Raw genomic sequence first — 23,021 nt, 5'->3', positions numbered from 1 at the left:
GGGGCCCTGGACCTCAGCACTTCCGCCACACCAGGAAGTGCTGGGAGGAAGAAGAGCAGGGACACCAGGGGTGCTTCCGGGGATGCAGCCGGCACTTCCGTCACAGCGTGTCAGCGGGTTATTGCCGGAACCCACCTGGAGCACATCCGGGTGATAATAAAAGGGGCTGAATCCCTTCATTCGAGGAGAAAGTCGGGAGTGGAGTGGACTGAGCTGGAGAAGAGAGAAGGAGGCAATCTGAAGAAGGCATTGTGTGGCCAGGACTTTGGGTGTTTTTGTGGTGCACTTTGTGACTTGGTAGTGTAAATAAACGTGTTTGTGGGTGAAATTAACGTGTCCGGCTGTCTGTGCCTGGGCCAGTCTCCACAATTTTTAATTATTCTAGCCATCTATCCTTCCAGTGTCGCGCCAGCCCCAGCAAAAATACAGCGCGAGGCAGGAACAATCCCTGACCTAGCTAGTGCTGCAACACCGTGTCCTCACATTTAATTATTAACAATATAGATTATTTAAATGATGTCAACATTTTATCTGTATAATGTAATAAACATATTTTGCTGCATTTCATCTTAAAAATGAGATCGTCATCATATATAAATACACTCTTTATAAAGTGGCTCAGGTTGTGCAATATTATAACTGTATCACAAGTTTACAGTGAGGTAATTGTACTTGTAATTATAAGTACAAACAGTTCTACAAGGAGCACTCGATGGACTGATTGAGTGCATTTATAGTGTTTGGGATTAAACTGTTTCTGTATCGCGATGTCCATACAGGAAAGGCTCTGAAGCATTTGTCGTATGAGAGCAGTTCAATAGACTGTGTGCATAGCTAAGGCAGTGCGTGCTTGATGCTGTATACCGATAATATACTCTTTCTGATCAGCTGCTGCAGCGCTGTGATTCCACACTCAGATACAGTGATATAAATACACTGAGTGGTGCATTGAGAGGAACAACGCTAAAGCAGCTATGGTATTTGGAATAGTTTGGCTATTCCGTGGACCATTATATTGTTACAGGTTAATTACAATCAGATGTCTTAAACTAATAAACAATATGTGGTAAATTTCAGTGTATTTGATAAAGCCGCATCAGGGATGTTGATCTAAAAAAGAAAGGGAAACCACACTTGAACAAAAGAACTGCTTTGATGCTGGGTGTCGCCAGTTTGCAAAACCAAGCAGAGATCTTGCATATGCCAAGCATTTAGATGGCATGAAAATGTGCATGGCTTTATGCCAAGTTTAGGTTTTATACATTGCAATTTCAGTGTGGAAACGGGAGTACGCAACATTTTTGTGCATACGCATCGTTTATACATAAAGCCCCTGATCTCTACTTTCATCTGGCTTATGTAGATTAGATAGACAAATGGGATTCTCAAGAATGGTGATGTCTTAGGGGTACCACTCTCAAAACACAAGGGACATAAGAGAACACTACATAACACATAGAAACCCAATAGCTCTAAATTAATAATTAAAGAAAGCATAATAAAAGATTACTTCTTTACATAAAAGATAAGAAAGAGAATTATTGGAACATGGAAAAATAATAATGATAAAAATATTAAATGCACCAAACATAAATCTAAGCCAGGGCCATAACCCTGGATGAACCATAATGCAGACTGCCCTCTGCGCAGTAATGGATGGTACTTACCTTGTGTAGTGAAGAATAAACAAACAATAACATTATTACCATACTGAATGAATAATGAATATCATTATAAGTGGATTGAATAAATAAATACATACATATCTAACACTGTACCTTTCTTATATGTTAATACTCAGTTATTCAATACAACATAAAATCTCCTGCCCCATCCTGTGTTCTGAAATGAGCTGTATTTACAGCAGCGCTCATGATTACAGGTGTTTCATGTTACTGCATCAGCTGTCGAGCAATAAAAATATTTACATATAAAAAATGTAAATTGAATATACAAGTTGACGTAACTGCTCTTAGTAGTTGGAGTCACACAGAATATTTTTTTTGTTTAAAGCCAGACAATTTCACAAATTCACCAATACATTTCACTGCGAGATTTTGAAATTTTAGAAAGTTTTTAGCACTCTATATTCGAGATGCCATATATTAACAAATATTAAACTGCCTTGACAAACTTACTTGAAGGACAAGTGCGTTAAATTTCAACACAATTGGTTAAACTGGGAGCCAAGTTGTTTCATGCTGACAGACAGATGAGACAGAGACATGACTATCTCAGTAGGTGCTTTTGCATTGTATACAAATACACCTAAGAATGGACTTATTTTTTTTGCAACAAGTAGTCCAGATGTATGTTATGTTTGTTATATAGATGTTCATTTTTCAATGTAAATAGATAAATAACCTTTATGATAATAATTCATTATATGCTATTTGTACAGTTAAAGTACTTTGTATAATACATTTGCATATGTGAAACTTGTACTCTCTGCTATTTTCTATATTTTACATTAAATTAGTTATTCATAAACTTGCACTATACATAATACTTTTACCCATACTACTTGAAATTTAAAATTCTAGGAATAATAAACTGAGCAGAATCACAAGAAAGAGCAAGTGGAACTGTATAAACCATTTTCAAACCCACATAAAACCATTTCAGGGTAATGGGGATTTAAAGCCTATCCCAGCAGCATCAAACCCAAGGCATGAACAAATCCTGGAGAGGGCACCTGTATATCGCAAAACACACTCATTCCTGCATGAGACCAATTTACCTAACCTGCACATGTTTGGCAGGAAAAGCCAGAATTCTGGGATGACAATCCACACAGACAATGGCCAAGTGCAGGACAGGAATCCAGTATCTTTTTCAATGCAATTCATTTTTTAATTAAGTTTATTATTGTAAGCACTTGTTACTGAGTGCAGGCACAGAGCTGCATTTTCCAGTCCAAATGGAAAGTTATAAATATTTAAATAATCATTAGTAGCATATTAGTTGCTAACTGATCACCTGCCAATGGAACATAGCTTTTTTGCCTTGAATTTAATTGTCTTCGGTTTTAAGATTCAGAGTGCTTGTTTCTTTTTTCTTAAAAAGAAGCCAAACAATAATGAGATGTTAACTAAGCAAAAGGATGATCAAACTAAACTGATTTCCTTTGTGCCTACTGCATGTGTCCTTTACACAATATCAGTTTTGACAAAACATTCAAATAAAAAAAAAGAATACCAGATGTCACACAAATGCGTTGGAGGTACACCTTCCAGGCTCATCACAGGTATGCAACCCCCTGCCGCTAACAGTCTCGTCTTTTCTCTCCTCTGCAGTAGCAGGATGACGTCCCTTGAGGGCAATAAACCTCACCCCTTCAGGCCAAAGTGCTGTACTATAATAGTCTGACGCCTCCAGATGCCGGTGTCTCATTTGAACCCAGACTTGTCAATGAACAGAGCTCCCTGGTGAATGACCTGCTTTTAAGAGCAATCGACCTTAGGAAGCCTAGAAGGCTATATTATTTCTGTTCTGCACCCTTGTGAATCTATTTTGATTTACTATTGTTTGGAATTAAAAGGGGTGACCCTGCTGGCACCCAAATGCTTTTTGGGACTCACTCTATTTATTCGCTAGTCTACAGTGACAAATGTTGGTCCACTCTGTTATGTAAAACATTCATAAGAGTTGATCAGGAAAAAGGAAAGGCAGTGATTTTCAAAAAGTCAGTTGTGGGAGAATTATTGTGTTATCAAACCACAAAAATAACAGCAAGATATGGCTTCTTGGGAAATTGGTTAGAGCAAAAATGGTAGTCCTCTAGGACTGTCTACGGCTAAATCCACTCTACTATGTTTTCATTTAAAAATGGTCTCCATCAGCACTATTGATTTCACATCATTTATGAAAGTATCTTTGTCCATATTACAACACATAAGATGTAAAGATTTGCCCACACTGAGCATGTGCGCATTGGCGGATGGTAATGCCATTGGCCATGGGAATTATCACAAAACTGTGGAGACCCATAAAATATATGACTTTTGCACATGTATATAACATTTAAATTGTATGCAATTTAGATGCTTACAGAAAAGCAATACAATAAGTTATCATGGAAAGAAACTCCTATGTCTCCTATAATGGAATGTATTTTTCTTCCGTGACGGGTGACCGATCAGGAAATTAAATGTTGTACTGAGCAGGATCCAGTCAAGGAAGGGCTATGTAATAAGCACAAACAAATCAGAGTGCAATTAGTGTCTTGCTTTCCGAAGTCTTTCCTTTCGCCTGTCCACATTGCAATGTCAAAGCAGCGTTTTCTATGGCAAGCCAAATTAACATTTAGAGATATCTCAAAATTAATTTTTCGGCTTGCCATAATGCTCACATTTCTAATTTTAAGATCCTCTCACTGTAGAATTAGAGTTTTGCTGTAATTATTGTACTTTAAATATCATATTCATGAAAAATGCACTAAACTGGAATGTCAGAATCTGATTCTGGAAGGCCACAGCGGCTGCAGGTTTTCTTTTTACCCACCTTATTAAGTAGGAGCCAATTTACTTCTCTCACTTTAATTTTAATTAACTTGTTTTAAAGATTCTTAAGAACCCTTGTTTTATTTCTTCCTTAACAAGTAGCCAAACAATAGGGAGATGTAAAACAAGACAACACATTACTCAAGGGTCTTGGGCCAGGTCTACACTACTACGGTTTCTGTTTAAAAATGCAGAGACTGTTTTTGCCTTTCGTCCACAATACCCTGGCATTTGGCTTGCCATAGAGCATCCTTTTAAGAGTTTTAATTCTAGAAACAAGAGCTTAAGGGGAAATGGAGTATAACTGTTTAAATCTCCAGCTAAGAGGCTTTTGGTCCAACGTCTTGGTTATTTAGACAAAGCTACAAGCCACAAAACAACCAATTTTGGTTAAGATTGATAAAGATCAATTGATCAATGCAAAAAAAAAAAGGATTCTATTATGTTCATCCATTTTATACAGTAATGCAGGCTATTGTCTCCACGTAAATCATGTGGTGGTTTTTTAAGTGGCTGATAAATTAGGGATGCATGCAATTTTGGATTGGCAGGGCCCATTAGTGCCAGGCAGTGCACTACTGATGCCCAGTTTTGTCCTCCTAAGTGGAATCTTTTCTCTTAGTGAAATTATAGATCATCAGCGTGTGCCTGTCAGTACCCACTTTATCTCTGTTCTGTGTGACAACAAATGCAAAGCAGGCAAGCCTTTTTCACCGCTCAGTGGACTGACAGGACGAGCAACAAATCTTCGAGGACAATGTTGCTGCAGTGCCAAGCTCTCAAAAGCCTCCCACATTCTCTCGATCCCTTATCTGCGTAGCCCTGTGAGAAACTGCCTGCTCTGCTCTCTTCATTAATTCCACTCCCTTGACACTTTTCAAAATAGTGACTAAAGGCACTCCTTTTCTCCCTGAAGTTTACCTGGCATTGATCTATTTACCTCTGTCAGCTTCTTCTCTGCTTCCTCCCACTGCTCAACACACAAACACACACACACACACTGTTACACCAAAGCAAAAGTGCATCGCCCTAATTAAGTGAGCTCTCAGCATGTGAACTGTTTTGTATTAAATGAAAAGTGCTGCACTGGCCAGAGGCATCCAGAGCCGCAAGTCTGAATCAATCGTGAAAGAAAGAGTAAAAAAAGGCAAGCTGTAAATTATAAGTGACAGTCAACTGGCATGCATAGATCAGACATCAAAGAAGCACATTGACTTTCAAATGGTTACAATCCAACTCTGTTCATGGGAGTGACCTCTGCAACATTAACCAAAGAGAAAAGAAAAAAAAAAAAAGAAAAGCTTCTCATGTCTTAAATATAAAGGTGTAAATTGCATGATAAATTAACAGCCATACAATTAGCAACCCATCTTATGCTCATTACCTTAAACTAATAACTAACTTGTTAACACTGAGTGTCAGAGCTCAGGAGTGTCAAAACCTGTGATCTCTCAAGTACATTTTTAAATAAACCTCAGAAATTTTAACATTTTTTTCAGTGGCTATAACATCTATTCAGTTTGAAACCCATGGATTAATGAAGCCTGTTTCAGTGACTATGTCACATCTGGATGGTCATGTACGGGAGGAAAAATGGAGCTGCCTTTTATATCAGTAAACTACAACTTTGAATTAGGGATGGAAACTCAAAAAGAAAAAGGAAGAGCAAGACCGGCTAATGAGCAATAAAATCTTCTAAAGGAAAATCATTCAGAACTTAAATTAGCTTAATTAAATGCAGAGGTTATCTGTTTTTATGTAACTTAACATTCCAATGCCCCAAACTAAAAATTTCAGTATTTAAAGGTGAACTACAAAAAACTGATCAAAAATGAGAAGCGACCAGAGTTCTTCAATCACATCAGTAAACCAGAGGATTAAATCATGGTTGCTTTGAACTGTTTGAGTTTAATCCCTACACAAAGGATAATTATAAAATGGAAAAAGAAAGTCTAACCTTCTTGTGAAACAGAAATTGTGAAACTCTCTCCTACAACACAGTCATCAACGATACCAAACAATAATACAGTATGTCACAAGTAACTGATACAAACAACGTGCCAGTATGGTGGAAATGTGTGGCATTGTTAACTACCCTTTCCTTTCCTTTTACATAACACATTATTTTACAATATATAACTTTTAGTTAGACAGCACCATAAAAATGCACATTGGAGACAGTTTAATGGCTTGATAAATTGTGTTTCTCTGCTGGACCAGGTCTGCCGCCGAACTCTAATGTTTTCTGTTTTTGTTCCACTGCAGACCAACAGAACACCTCATCCCAGAGACATCACTTCCACTTCCTGGAAATCTCAAACTACCTCCTAAGGATGTCACTTTCACTTTTGGTCCCTCTGAACCCACCTCTTCCTGTCCCCCTGACTATACAACGGCCATGTTTCCATTTTGTTCTTCCGTTCTGTTTTGGACTCTTGCATTAATTGCTCATATTTAACCTGATTGCCAAGTATACAGGGAGGACACCCCAAACCTTTTTGCTGTGTTTGTTCTTCTTATCTTACAACAGGTATACAGATAGATACACACTGTATATATACACACTGTTGTCTAAACACACACTGAAATTGCTAAAAAAGAAGAAAATAAAAAAATAAAAAGTGTCTGACTTGGTTCTAATAGTCACACATTATACAGGCATATTGCTGTTGGTATAAAAGGAGCCCCTGCAGCATTTCCTGAAATACTTCAGCTGAATAATGCATTGGCTGAAAGTACTCGCTGTTAGTGTGTCAGAAAGAGGATGTGCAGCATTGCTCATAATGCTGCATCTACGTTAACTTTAAAGAGAAATGTGAAATACAGTGGTGTGCAAAACTATTTGCCCCCTTCCTGATTTCTTATTCTTTTGCATGTTTGTCACACAAAATGTTTCTGATCATCAAACACATTTAACCATTAGTCAAATATAACACAAGTAAACACAAAATGCAGTTTTTAAATGATGGTTTTATTATTTAGGAGAAAAAACATCCAAACCTACATGGCCCTGTGTGAAAAAGTAATTGCCCCCTTGTTAAAAAATAACCTAACTCTGTGTATCACACCTGAGTTCAATTTCCGTAGCCACCCCCAGGCCTGATTACTGCCACACCTGTTTCAATCAAGAAATCACTTAAATAGGAGCTGCCTGACACAGAGAAGAAGACCAAAAGCACCTCAAAAGCTAGACATCATGCCAAGATCCAAAGAAATTCAGGAACAAATGAGAACAGAAGTAATTGAGATCTATCAGTCTGGTAAAGGTTATAAAGCCATTTCTAAAGCTTTGGGACTTCAGCGAACCACAGTGAGAGCCATTATCCACAAATGGCAAAAACATGGAACAGTGGTGAACCTTCCCAGGAGTGGCCGGCCAACCAAAATTACCCCAAGAGCGCAGAGACGACTCATCCGAGAGGTCACAAAAGACCCCAGGACAACGTCTAAAGAACTGCAGGCCTCACTTGCCTCAATTAAGGTCAGTGTTCACGACTCCACCATAAGAAAGAGACTGGGCAAAAACGGCCTGCATGGCAGATTTCCAAGACGCAAACCACTGTTAAGCAAAAGAACATTAGGGCTTGTCTCAATTTTGCTAAGAAACATCTCAATGATTGCCAAGACTTTTGGGAAAATACCTTGTGGACTGATGAGACAAAAGTTGAACTTTTGGAAGGCAAATGTCCCGTTACATCTGGTGTAAAAGGAACACAGCATTTCAGAAAAAGAACATCATACCAACAGTAAAATATGGTTGTGGTAGTGTGATGGTCTGGGGTTGTTTTGCTGCTTCAGGACCTGGAAGGCTTGCTGTGATAGATGGAACCATGAATTCTACTGTCTACCAAAAAATCCTGAAGGAGAATGTCCAGCCATCTGTTCGTCAACTCAAGCTGAAGCGATCTTGGGTGCTGCAACAGGACAATGACCCAAAACACACCAGCAAATCCACCTCTGAATGGCTGAAGAAAAACAAAATGAAGACTTTGGAGTGGCCTAGTCAAAGTCCTGACCTGAATCCAATTGAGATGCTATGGCATGACCTTAAAAAGGCGGTTCATGCTAGAAAACCCTCAAATAAAGCTGAATTACAACAATTCTGCAAAGATGAGTGGGCCAAAATTCCTCCACAGCGCTGTAAAAGACTCATTGCAAGTTATCGCAAACGCTTGATTGCAGTTATTGCTGCTAAGGGTGGCCCAACCAGTTATTAGGTTCAGGGGCAATTACTTTTTCACACAGGGCCATGTAGGTTTGGATTTTTTCTCCCTAAATAATAAAAACCATCATTTAAAAACTGCATTTTGTGTTTACTTGTGTTATATTTGACTAATGGTTAAATGTGTTTGATGATCAGAAACATTTTGTGTGACAAACATGCAAAAGAATAAGAAATCAGGAAGGGGGCAAATAGTTTTTCACACTACTGTATACTGCACTTTAGTTCATCACACCAGAAGTTAGGACACAAAAACATGGTTAATGAATATTTAAATGGAACACATTTGGCTTATAAAGCATTAGCAACTCCTAAAGTTAAATCATTCAACAAGATCTTACTAAGATAAGGACAAAAATGTAGGTTTCAGGAATAAAATGCGTCATATTTTTACTCTAATCATTTAGTACAATTATCACCAACAATCTTCAAATGCCCTGATAAACATGAAGACATGTACAAATTATTTCAGAACACTTTCTGTGAATACTCTATAGCATAGGTGAGCAAAGTGGATCATGGAGGGCTGCAGAGACTGCGGTCCTGGGCACAATGACATCACTTCTGGTTCTGACCCCAGAGATGACATCACTTCTGGTTCCGGCCCCAGAGATGACGTCACTTCCTCCAGTCTGCTTTAAAACCGCCATCTTTCTGCCAGCAAGGCAGTTCGATACTGGACTCAAACATATTCACATCTTTTGTGATTATTCTTTCCTTTTACAGCCAGGGAATAATATACAGGTGGCTGCCCCAAGTCGGTAGGATGATGGATTTTCTGAAGAACCAGGACCTGGACCTAAAACACATCCAGGTAGGAATGTACCATGGTCGAGTTTCCAATTGGTTTGGACAGACCCGGTGCAAGTTCCACTCCTAGTACACTTAACCGGGCAAATTAAGCGAAACAGGTGTGCGGGAGGGCTCACAGAATTGGGCTAGTCCAGATTGGGGTGGCAAAAGGGGCTTATTATGCTCCCTCAGAGAAGAGTGCCCTCCTCCCCACTAAGGCACAGCCCTTAAATCAACATGGGGGTGTCCCAGATTGGCAGGTAGAAAAAAATAAAATGGTGGACATTGGACCTTGAGAGGCCAACCCAAGAACGGGGTTTGTCGCTGTGGGCAAAAGCTGGGCTGTGGCTATGGCCAAATGAAAATAGTGGCCATGAAATAGTGGAATGGTGGTCTGCTATCTGTTTCAGAATAAAATACCTGGGCACTTCCCCCAGCCAGTCTGGGGACTATTCATAAACATGTTAGAGCTCATAGATGTAGGATGGCCTTGCAATCTGGAAGGGCAGAACTGTCCCTTAGTCAAACCCAGAAGGATTATGTCCCGAAAATTTGGCCCCCTCGCTACAAACCAGAGCCTGTGCCTAAGTTCCCGGCCTCACAGATGCGCAAACTGCTCAGGGATGAGGAGGAATGCAGCAGGAGAGGGAAGGAAGGGTGGTTTGTTCCAACAAATCTCCTGACAACTCCAAATACAGGAGTGGTAATTGTAAACAGATTTAAAACCGAGGTCTTGTTCGATTCTGGCAGCAACATTTCCATTGTTCCCGCCAAGTTGTGCCACTGCGACAATGGCTAAAAGTAAAGACTAGTCTAACCTGCATCCACAGGGAAACCTGCTGGTACAGGTCCGCCACCTGTGTCATCAGCTATGAAGGATCACTAACAAAGTTGGCCATAGCAGTCCTTCAAAATCACCCATTTCTGGTGATACTGGGACAGGACTGGTCTAAAATTAAAAGCGGTTTAGCACCTTCCACTCTTAAGGCAAATTTGGGCTTCACTATAGATGGGGATGAGCCATCTCAAGCTCCCTCCATGCCATTTAAACAGCCAGCAAAGAGAGATGATGCAGCCATGCAGTATGACATGGCAATTCCCGGACCGTTGCGGGCAGAAACATCATCCATCAACGGAGTGGGAGGAAATCATGCCCCTTGAGGTCGGTCCTGACCCTCTCTCCTTATTATAGTATCATTTTAGAGAAATGCTGGCTTCTTTTAAAAGGGAACAGTGAAATGATGATTCCCTAAAATTTGCGAAAAATGCAGTTGTTCTTGCCAATGGCTAGTGCACTCATCAGCCCATGCCACAGAGTCCTCACTTTGTTTTAGAAAACAACCTTTTGTATCAAGTAGCGGAGCATGAGTAGCGGAGATGCAGAAGTTGCTGCTAATTCCACCGACCTTCCAGCGGCAGTTTTGTGAATTAGCACACGTCATTAGGAGGCCATTTGCGCACCAAAAAACCTCAGAGCGGAATAAGGTTCAATTTTATTGGCCAGGAATCAATGAGGAGGTTCATCACTTTTGTACATCCTGTCCGGGCTGTCAATTTGAGACAAATTCCTAGGAGGGACTGTGCTCCTCTCGTTCCCATTCCCCTAATTGACTTCGCCTTTGAAAGAATCTGGGTAGACATCACAGGACCCCTAGAGCCCTCTGCTCAAGGACATAAATATATTTTAGTCCTTGTTAATTATGCTAAATCGATATTCCAAAGCTGTTCCATTGCGATCAGTCACATCTAAAACGATTACACCGGAATTAGCTGGGGTTATTTGCGCAAGTTGGCATCCCTAAAGAAGTCCTGACAAACTAGGGGACACCTTGCATCTTGGAGATATTCAGGGAAATGGCCAAGTTACTTAAAATAAAGCACCTGAAGACTGCAGTATATCATCCTCAAACCGATGGTTTAGTAGAGACATTTAACACTAGAATCCCTGAAGCCTACGAAAAAACTCGGAATCACGACCCACCTCGCTTTACACCTCTCCATCAGCGTCTTTTCTTTTGTAAATGTATCAAACAGTGCAAGCATCCTGCAATCCCCCCAAATCATACACCGCCGGAGCCCATCTCGGGAAAAACAGTTCTCCCTAATGAAGTCTGCTTTATCTATGTGTGAGATTCTTGAGTTGCATAGGGTAAATAATATATCATTACTGTATTTGGAACACATGCATTTCATGTGTGTTCCATGTCTACAACGATCTGGGCAAGTGTAGGATGACCAGAAATGCGAGAAATGCAAGAAATGTTGAACAAATACCTAAAATAGAAACTTTTTTCATGTTATAGTATTAACAACAAAATTTTGACATGGAGTTTATAATGTGTGAAGATTGAAGTTCAAAGCTCAAATGAACACTTTCACAAAACCAAGGAAAAATAAATCGGGTTAGGGTATGCCACAGATACAACTTTGTGAGTGGTGCAGCAGTAAAAACTGCTGACTCATAATCAAGAGGTCACGGGATCGAATCCGGGGACCTTTCAGAATTATCATTTTGAGTAGGAGCTGCTCTTATTCGTACTATATTGTACAATAAAAACATACATTTGATTTGAGTCTGTAACAGCCAATGTAAATTTATGGTGCTTGTAAACGTTAGTGTTTTTTTTTGTTTGTTTTTATTATTCAGTTTTATTCTCTCAGTCACGTTCACGCTCTCCGTAATCTGACAAAGTTCTTTTCAAATAAAGATGTTCTATAACAGAGGTGAACTCAGATGATGATGAGGGTTCTACATCGGAGAAAGAGAACAGAAGCCCTCCGCGAAAGAAACATCCACTCACATACAAGAACAAAACGCAGCTGCACCAAGTGTAAAGGCGAAAGATGGCACCATTTGAATGCAGCAACAGGTCAGGCATCATCGTGCCAGTCAGTCTGCCCCACACGTGTCCTTCAAAGAAAAAGCAGGGCATGCCGAGCTCGCCAAGATATCATGCAAAGTCCTGTTTGTGATTATGTTTTGTAATTGTCTTTATATAAAAACATATATATGTTACTTATATAAAAGCCAGATCAAATGTTATTTACATTGATTTATTTATTTACATATTTTCCTACAGTGTAAAGTCACAAGTAAACTGCAGAGCTTCCTGTGTTTGATCAACACAGATATGCTCACAAAGTACATGTGTACTGAAGTGACTCCATGCAACTGTTATGGTTCTGCCTTTGTTCCAGAAACGGTTTCATAAGCTTTATGACCTTAGTCTAGGAAAGTCTTTCTCCCGTGGGGAGATTGGGATCTTTTCCTGAATTGGATCAAACACAGTTGCATAGGGTGAGACAGGCGCTTCCTTACTTTGTTTTGAGTTTGACAAAGATGGGACTGTTCTAGAATTTTGTTCATCTCTGCTAAACACACTGAAGTCAGTGGACAATATGAACTAGTTTTGAGTGGTTTAGGATTATAATGGTTTAATGGTGTTGACCACCCAGGCTGGCACTGCCACTTGAACCTGACACAGACAAGCATGGGATGCAAGTTCAAGGCACACACGTTTTACTTTTTCTTTTCCCTTGTGGGAAACGTCTTGCCCGTCTCCCACAATCACAGCAACACAGTTCAAAGCACAAGCACAGCACAAACACAATAGTTTTCCTTCACTCTTTTCTTTCTCCTCCACTATTCCGGTCAAGACTCATCTTCCTCCTCCTGACTCTGGCTCCCCAAGTAGTCGCTGCTGGCTCTTTATAAGAGGCACCCAGAAGTGATCCGGGTGCTTGATTACTTATTTCCGGCAGCACTTAAATGTTGGCGGAATAACTGCCCATAAGAGCTCAGCAGCTCCTGCTGCAGCACCCCCTGGCGGGGCCTGCGGATCCCAACAGGGCTGCACCAAACCTCAACTTCCATGAAGCCCTGCGGGAGTCCGAGGTACCGCTACAACCCAGGGGGGTTGCCATCTAGCGTCCCGGGAGAGGTAATGCTCTGGCCACGCTTGCTTCCCCGGTCCTCCCAGCATGGAGGCGTCCTGGCTGGGCAACGGCCCTGGCCAAACGCTACAATGGTTTATATGTCAATGAGAGCTTGGGAAGTATCTTCCGTCTATGCAGGACCGATTATTGTGACCAAAAATTTGACCTGAGCTCTGAGACAGCAATGTGTTAACCACTGCGCCACCATGTCTCCCTGAGATAGTATATTCTAAGTCCACAATATTTCAAGTTCTTGGTATCTCCCTACATCTCCTGGATTCCTATCACTACAACTAAGCAGCACCCACAAAGCCTGTGATGCAAAGAATTTTATATTCCGGGCACTGTCCCTGTCTCTACCCAGTCTGTGCTACATATTTAGGAGAATAACTTGCTTAATCCAGCAGTGAAGACATAATGTACAAAGACTCCATAAAGAACAATTAAGTATTTTCAGAATATTTTCATTATGGAAAGTTCTATACATGTAGAGCGTAAATAAAGTAGGTAATGCAGTTGGATAGTGACAATCCCAACCAACATTTTCTTCAGCTCTGTGATGTCACACTGATCTCACAAAGCATCGTAGAATACTGGGTGGGGGTCTTGTCTAAGCTCCCCGCATAGCAAACTGTCAAGGAAAAAATTGACAAACATGGTCACTAAACCCAGAAAATTCACTGTAAAAAACACTTTTGTGAAACTCGCTGATGAACAACATTTTATAGGAAGTAACCTCTGGTGTTGACACAACAGTCTCATCACCTAAGTAATGTTCAGAAGCTTTTTTAAAAGGCAAATACAATATTATGTTATGTTGTAGAAACTGTTGAATACCTGTAAGTCAAGGGGAATTTATTCTTAGACTACATAATGCACAAGTGAGGCAGCATCTGGAGTGTTGTGTGCAGTACTGGTCACCACCCTACAAAAAACACATAGCAACACTTGAGGCTTATGTAAGAGCAAGAATCACCATAGGACTTGAGAACAAATGTTGTACTATTACAGAATTAAAACTGTTTAGTCTTGAACAGAGCAGACCATGTGGGGGCATAATTCAGTTCTTTAAAATGCTCAAAGGCATTGATAATGTAGATCCAGCAGAATTAAGAGTGAAACATGTACTTTAAATTAAGGTTAAGTGCATTTAGGGCTGAAGCCAGGAAGCATTTCTTTATGCAAAGAGTTGAGAATATGGAACAAACCTTCCAAACATTGTAAGTGCCAGGCAGGATTCACTGGTATCCCACCTGGGATGAGCATCAGACCCTTACCCGGATGGGAGGACAAGATAAATGAACAGCTGGAGAAGGCTCTTAATTTTTTATATTTTTAAGTCCCATCAACTAAATGGCAGCATCCCAGGATTGCAGTAACTGTGAGGAACCCTGCAGGACATGATGGGAGCAGTAGTACAGATAGTCAGCTCTGCTGGGTCCCTTGGGTGCCCCAAGGGCATGCTGCAGGGATTAGAGATCCTTACTTTTTTGGGGTTTCCTCCTGACCCAGAAGGGCTTCTATGGGACCATGCCCTATTACTGGAAGTATTCCCGGATCGGATACAAAAGGAAGCCATACAGCTTCCTCCAGTGGAGTCAGTGTAGGGACATAGGAAGGATGGAGGAAGGAACGAAGGAAGGCTGGTAGGCAATACTTGCTGGACGGATGTGGATGGAGAGAAGAGAAGGGAGGAAGGAAGAAGAATTTTTGGGGAACTGTGTTTGTACGATGTGTCAAGAAACCATTGTGAGGTATTGGCAAAATAAAATATTTTGTTTTGAACCAGTGACAAACTTTGTGATGGTTGTATCCATAGTTTGGGGCTCGGTGGTATTCTCTGTCTTTTACAACATGTAGGTGAAGCAGAACCCTTGACAACTATTAAGAAGTATCTGGATAAGATACTGGGACAACTTCACTATTAGCTAAAAAAATGAGCTTGATGGACTGAATGGTCTCCTCGTCTTTGTCAAATGTCTTGTGTTCTCAGTACTGTATATATTGGCCTGGATAAGTACACGTTTAAAACAGTAATATTAAATTTGAGCAAATTATTTCTAAAAAGATTACATTCTGTTGAAAATATCTTTTAAAATTAAAGCATTATAAATGGGGAGATATAATTTTATATGTTCACTTTTCACTTCTCAGAGTTAAAGATAGATAAAGTGCAAGCTTTTGGCTGAGTACTAGTTGATTATGTGCTGGTCCAGCCAAAAAGATGCACTCGGGAGGAACAAATGGGTAATGGGTGTGTCTATGAGATATTAATGTTTGAAAGATATCTTATTCATCATTTTCAGAAGAGCACAATGGACTATCTTCAATACTTAAATAAGGGTGACCAATACAAGGAGCTGTGGCCAAAAAAGTTGGGTTATGTTGTACAGGCAACCTTTAAGGCCATTGGAGAACTCCAACAGTAATAGAGCATATAAACTTTAACACTAGAATTACCAGAGCCTACGAAAAAACGCATTTCATGTTTGTTCTGTTTCTACAGTAATCTGTGTAAACACATTGTGAAAACAGAAACGTTTTTTATATTCTAGTAGTAGATGACAAAATGTAGGCATAAACTATATAGTGTATGAAGTCCAAATAGCAAAGAAACATTTTCACAAGAATAACACAATTGCGCTTTTATTCAAAAATATAACTGCAGAAACAAAAAGCCGCCTTAACAGTGCCTGATGATTGCATATAGCGCCGAAGTTACTGCTCTTTACCATTCTCTCCTCTGCATGTCCTGGAGTACAAAAGAAACAGCATACAGCAACATGCGGGGACTGGCAGGAACACGCAATAAAACTGAATAAAAAGTAAAACAAGTGACGGTGAGATACGAAGAAGGCAGCTTCGCCAGCGTTTGTGTGTCAGAACTCGGGGGGTTGGCGTTAGTATGCATCGTGGTACACTGCAGAGCTATAGCGCGTCTTTAGTGAAAACAGCCGTGTCAAATGGGGTTGTATGGATTGATTCTGAACGCGACTGAGAGAATGAAAAGTGAATTAAAAAAAAAAAAAAAAGCTAACCTTTACAAGGATCATGTTACAGACTGAAATCAAATGTATGCTTTTATTCTAAAATAGTAAGAATAAGAGCAGTTTACTTCTCAAAACGGAGGGGCGCAGGATCGAACTCGTGACGTCTTGATTCCTAAGCGGGGGCTGAGTCTATTGAACCACGGAGGCAGTTACAATAAACTGCTGTCAATGTCGCATGTTAAGGCGGCTTTTTGTTTCTGCAGTTATATTTTTGAATAAAAGCGCAATTGTTGTGTTATTCTTGTGAAAATGTTTCTTTGATATTTGGACCTCAGGCTTCATACATTATATAATTTATGCCTACATTTTGTCATCTACTACTAGAATATAAAAAACGTTTCCGTTTTAACAATGTGTTGACACAGATTACTGTAGAAACGGAACAGACATGAAATGCGTGTGTTCCAAATAACAATCTATTATTTCCACTCTAAAACTCCACTTCACTCCCAGATACTCAATCAAGGCATGAGCTGGGAGAAGTTTGTGTACGTTCTAAATTGGTGGGGGGATGGAATAGCCGGCTGCTTCTTGCTTCTCTTTATCAGCACATTTAGAAGACAAAGGACGCTGGCGGAGAGGTGTGAAGGGATTTAAGAAGCAATTTAAGGTGGGACGGAATTACGAGTTTTTTCGTAGGCTCTGGTAATTCTAGTGTTAATGAATAGGAATGTTCTTGTAATGCACTTCTTGATTTCATCAGAAAGTCCTGATAGACATCGAAAGCAGCAAAAATAATGGTAGCCAAAGGAATATTTAGGAAGCTAGGAAGGTTTAAGTGAGACATTGAACGGACTTTTGAATAACCACAAAATGTATGTAGAAAAACTGTCAGGAATCCAGGAAAGACAAACAGAATATCACTCAGGCTGCTATCAGCAAGGGCCAGGAGACATTAACCTTCAGTTTGGACAGATGGCAGAAACATGTATGTCCTGTAATCTGTGGAAATAAGCATCTTGATGAAGGCAGTGCCCGAAGCAACTGGTGGGACAGATCCCAGGTTTTATGGCTCACATCAATGTAATTTTTCTGGCTGGAAATGTGGAAGATACTGGATAATGTTCAATTTTTCTCAATTAACAGATCTTTTCAGTCCCTAGTTAAAGGAATGGACAATCCTAAAGGGTTGACAATCCCAGTACACTTTAAAATGGAGGGCCATAGGATATATTCTTCTTACCAGTTCATAACAAAATGTAAGCCTCCCTGGATAAAAGAATGTTGGAAAGATAATTCTGCCAGATGGCTGAGCACAAATACCAGACTGTTCATGGGAGTTTGCCAATTCATTCTACACATGTCTAGGAATCCCTTGAAGGAACTGGAGTATACTGTTGGGCAAACAAATGTTTGCTGAGCTGTTCTTAACTTTACACCTCTAAGAGGGTCAACCAGGGCAAGAAGACAGAAAAGGAAACAATGGACAACCTTCAAGTAACCTCAAAGGTATGCATTAAATAAATATGCTGTGCAAAATATATTAACAGATCACATAATTAGCTGTCTCAACTTTTTATGCTATGCTACGCTATGCTACATTTAAAAGATGAACAAAATATCCTTTAAACCTGACTCCAAAACTCACCCACAGGAGTGTCTTCGTAGATCAGGAAGTAGTTGTCAAAGAAGAAATTCAAAAAGTATGGCAGACGGTTGCCCTGAGACAGACCTGAAAACAAGGCACAATAATAAAATGTGAAAATTATGCAGGAACATATTATAGAAAAATACAGAAGGAGTTATTGGATGAGCTGGTCCCTGGTACCTCAGCCTCTCTAACACAAAGCAATAATTTGAGATTAAATAGTGTGTGTTTTTATTCCAGGACAATAATAAAAATAACACAAATACAGTTAATTATTTTAATTTGAAATATTAAAACTAATCAACATTGTGTTATTTAAGAAAAGTGCTAACTCTCTTATTGGAATCTGTCCTTGTAATAATTCATTTGTGTCTTTAGAATTTGCAAATGTTTCAAGAACATCATAGGACTATCATTCTTTTGCTCATTTATTGCCTCATTAACTGGTTTTATTGCATATGGCAAACTTTAATGAAGTAAATGTTGAAAAGGCGGCCATGCCAGTCAGAACCCTGTCATGTGCAATGCAGCTTCGTTGGTGGAACACAACTGAAAACATGAAAATTCATGCAAAAGAAAACTCACCTTTTTACAACCAATGCATTTATCAGTAATTACAGAAACTCAGCACATCATTTTTTTTCTTCCAGATTTCACAATTTTTCACTGAATATTTAGAGCTCAACAGTTGCATACATTTATCTATAATTATTTCAGCTTGGGCAACATATTTTTAGGCATTTTTCATAGATAATGTACAAGCCAAAATTAGCCTTCGTATTTACACAGAATTGCAATTTGCACAACTATCATACAAGTTAACACATTTTGTAATTTATTTCAAATTCTCAATCCATGTTTATTCAAGATGAACAATTAAATACTGTTAGTATTTAGTTTTTAAAGTTTCTAATAATATATTTTCTACATTCTAGGACAGCTTAGAGTCACAGAAATGTATCATCTACAGAAAGCCTAACATTGAAAGAAGTTTTCAATAAACTCTGCAGTAAACCAGTAAAATTATGAAAAACATTAAACAGGCAATCAACCCATCAATGTTTACTTTATAGACTGTAGGATTTGTAATGAATACCATAAAAAGAATAAAATACAAAAACTAAAGGCGGTAACACTTTACATTAAGTGTCCATAATTACACTGTAACTAGTCTGTAATTACCTGTTTAAGTACAGTGTAACTGAGTTATTACTCCGTAATTACTGTGTAATACAAATTAATGCTATAGTTAATTACTCAGTTGTCATTGTTATTCCACAGCATATATAATTACAATGTAACAATTTATCACTGATCCAAAAACAAGTGTACTTACATAGTTACGATGTATCTGTACTTTCAAAATGTAATAAAAACATCAGGGTATGTAACTACAACTATAGTAACAGATGTTCCATGGTCTGGGCAATTTTAATGGAGAATTGCAGTGATAATAAGGTTTTTGATGATACTTCAAGATCTTTTTTAAATGGTGAAACCATCTTTGCAAAATGATTAACGCTTTTTCCCAAAATCAAGACAGGCACCTCCTTGACATGTTTTGCTTAAACAAACATTTGTCACATTCTTGTAGTTGTGTTACACTATTTATTGTTGAATTTTTTGGGCTATTATTATAGCCATCCCTAACATAGTACTGCCAAACTTGCATCATTCAATCAAGGTACACAGGGCTGTAGAGCCATTCCAGGCATCATTGGGCACAAGGCAGGAAACAGCCCAGGATGGGGAGCGATCCTATTGCAAGGCCCACTGACAAACATACCAGCAGTCACGCTCTCACACATGTGGCCACATAACCCAACCTACATGTCCCTGGGATGTGGCAGTAAAACCCATGAAGAAGACATAGGGGGACATAGGTAGAATGTACAAATTTTACACACATATCTCCAGTTATCACTGCAATTCTCCATAAAAATTGCCCAGACCATGGAACATCGTTACATAGTTGTAGTTACATGCCCTAATGTTTTTATTACATTTTGAAGTACAGATACAATGTAGCTATGTAAGTATACTTGTTTTTGGATCAGTGATAAATTATTATATTGTAATTATATTAACTGTGGAATAACAATGAAAACTGAGTAGTTAACTATAATGTTACTTTGTATTACACAGTAAGTACGGAGTAATAACTCATAGTTACACTGTACTTAAACATGTAATTACATTGTAGTTACAGTGTAATTATGGACACTTGTAAAGTGTTACCCTAAAAGCTAATAATGTACATCCTCCAGTCCTCTTTGTCATTATTGCGCTACACTACTGAATCGTATTTAAAAGGACAGTTTAGATCAAAAACTGATTCAAGGATTGATTAATAGATTTTGTGACAGTAATTTGTGATTTTTTTTTCTGTTTCACTCTGTCTACTACTCAACACCTTTTACAAAAAAAACACACAATATGTGCTAAACCAGCATTATTACAATATAATACTAATATAGTGAAACTATTTTTCACTTGCTCTGTCCGTTGCTCTAAAAAGACTGCATAACAGCTTTGTTTGCTAAATTTGATGAAAGAAGGTGTAAAATGAATGCAAAGGTGCTAGATTAAATTTGCACAGTAGAACTAATTTAGCGACTCACCAGGGAATGTTTTATCACTTCAAAAAGTAACTTGTTGATCCTAGGAAAAGATTAATTCCCTATTTTCACCATATTAAACTGCTTCAAGCTTTTCAGTTAAGGTATGATTAAGCCATAATTAAGATCCCATTGCCCAGAAATAATACTGCTTACTCTTAACATTGACCAGAAAGCAGGAGACAGAGCTGGAGGTAGCAGAGTTAAAGATGCTAAGATTTGCACTGGGTGTGACGAGGATGAACAGGATTAGAAATGAGTACATTAGAGGGTCAGCTCAAGTTGGACGGTTGGGAGACAAAGTCAGAGAGGTGAGATTGCATTGGTTTGAGATGTGCAGAGGAGAGATGCTGGGTATATTGGGAGAAGGATGCTAAGGATAGAGCTGCCAAGGAAGAGGAAAAAGAGGAAGGCCTAAGCGAAGGTTTATGGATGTGGTGAGAGAGGACATGCAGGTGATGGGTGTAATAGAACAAGATGCAGAAGACAGAAAGATATGGAAGATGATCCACTGTAGCAAACCCCTGACGGGAGTAGCCAAAAGAAGAAGACTCTTAACATTGCACTATAGAATCCCATTCTCACAAAAACTTTTCATTTCAGCTTAGCACATCCTGATTGCTTTAAAAGTGAATAATTCAGTAACATTAGCAGCATAAGGCAAAGGAAAAGTGTCAGAGATTGCACATACGAATTTCATAGTTACAATGCAGTAGAGATGACGTTTACCTTCATAGTAAATCTGAAGAAGAACAGAATTTACTTGGCTTTGTGATCAACCAGGAAAGGACTCTTCAATGTCAAAGTGTAACTGGTTCTCTGAAAACTGGTCCAAATTAATTACAAATAAAAAATATAAAATAACTAATCAAATAAGCATTTACTCAAAGTCAATATTCAGTTCGTGCACCTGTGGCAGCTATGACAGCATTGAGTCTCTCTGCAATGGTCTCTGTATGTTTTGCACATCTGGACACTGCATTTTTCCCCTCTCTTCTTTAAATGTACATTTGTATCTGGATTGTGAGTGAACTGCCTTTTATTAACTCCAGACAAAAACTCTCAATTGAAATGAGATCTGTGCCCACATTTATTATGCATCTCAGAATGAAGCTAGGAATAGCACTAAAAGTCTCAATCACCTTTTAAATGTCTATATGTGTACACAGGTCAAAGGCCGCCCTGAAAAATCCAAATAGAGAGCATGCTAATCAATCTCATGCATATGCAATCACAATGCTGCACATCTTCATTGGCTGGTAGAGCAACCTCCTTTCTGATGCACTAAGACACTGCCAGCTGCATTCAAAAGTATCTGGCTGTGGTCCGCAACCAAGAGCACAAGATCATCATCATAATAATAATAATAATAATAAATTATATTTATATAGAGCTTTTCTCATTACTCAAAGCAATACCACACAGGGGGGACCTGGGACACATACCCAACCTACATGTCCATGGGATGTGGCAGTAAAACCCATGATGAAGACATAGGGGGACATGGGTAGAACGTACAAATTTTACACACATATCTCCAGTTATCACTGCAATTCTTCATTAAAATTGCCCAGACCATGGACCATCGTTACATAGTTGTAGTTACATGCCCTAATGTTTTTATTACATTTTGAAGTACAGATACAATGTAGCTATGTAAGTATACTTGTTTTTGGATCAGTGATAAATTATTATATTGTAATTATATTAACTGTGGAACAACAATGAAAACTGAGTAGTTAACTATAACGTTACTTTGTATTACACAGTAAGTACGGAGTAATAACTCAGTTACACTGTACTTAAACAGGTAATTACATAGTAGTTACAGTGTAATTATGGACACCTAATGTAAAGTGTTACCCTAAAAGCTAATAATGTTCATCCTCCAGTCCTCTTTGTCATTATTGTGCTACACTAATGAATCGTATACACACAGGGCTGACCTGGGACACCAACCCATGATCTCCTTACTGCAAGTCAGTAGCGCTACCACTGTGTCACATACACAACATTATAGCACCTTTCCTCTGCACTCTGAGGGTCAGCCGCTAAGTGGATAGCCACTATTACTTACCACATATAATGACGTGATTGCTGTTACAATGAATAGTACAGACCACGTGAAAAACTGAGGGCTCAGCTGGTTTCCTTACCAACAACCCACCCATCTTCTATAGCTCTATAGCAACTTTGCCTCAAAATGATGAATCACGGTTTGAACAAGACTAGTAAGCCTACTTTCAACAGATACACAACTTCTCTCATGTATTTCTTTTATAAATTGCGGTTTTCACTTGCAATGTTGCATAT

The 23,021-nt window shown here is 39.0% G+C and overlaps 1 protein-coding gene across 7 annotated transcripts in view; it reads right to left on the bottom strand.

Annotated features, from left to right (window-relative positions):
- Positions 1-23,021, bottom strand: part of cdh23 (cadherin-related 23) — a 1,363,918-nt gene that overhangs the window by 1,160,701 nt on the left and 180,196 nt on the right. For all 7 annotated transcript variants that reach the window (XM_039768795.1, XM_039768746.1, XM_039768764.1 and 4 more), the window contains exon 3: positions 18,091-18,174. In XM_039768795.1, the coding sequence (XP_039624729.1) occupies positions 18,091-18,174 (84 nt within the window). The remainder of the gene's footprint in view (positions 1-18,090; positions 18,175-23,021) is intronic.

This window comes from Polypterus senegalus, chromosome 1 (assembly GCF_016835505.1).
Source record: "Polypterus senegalus isolate Bchr_013 chromosome 1, ASM1683550v1, whole genome shotgun sequence".
Lineage (NCBI taxonomy): Eukaryota > Metazoa > Chordata > Cladistia > Polypteriformes > Polypteridae > Polypterus > Polypterus senegalus.
This window is presented reverse-complemented; position numbering and strand designations above follow the sequence as displayed.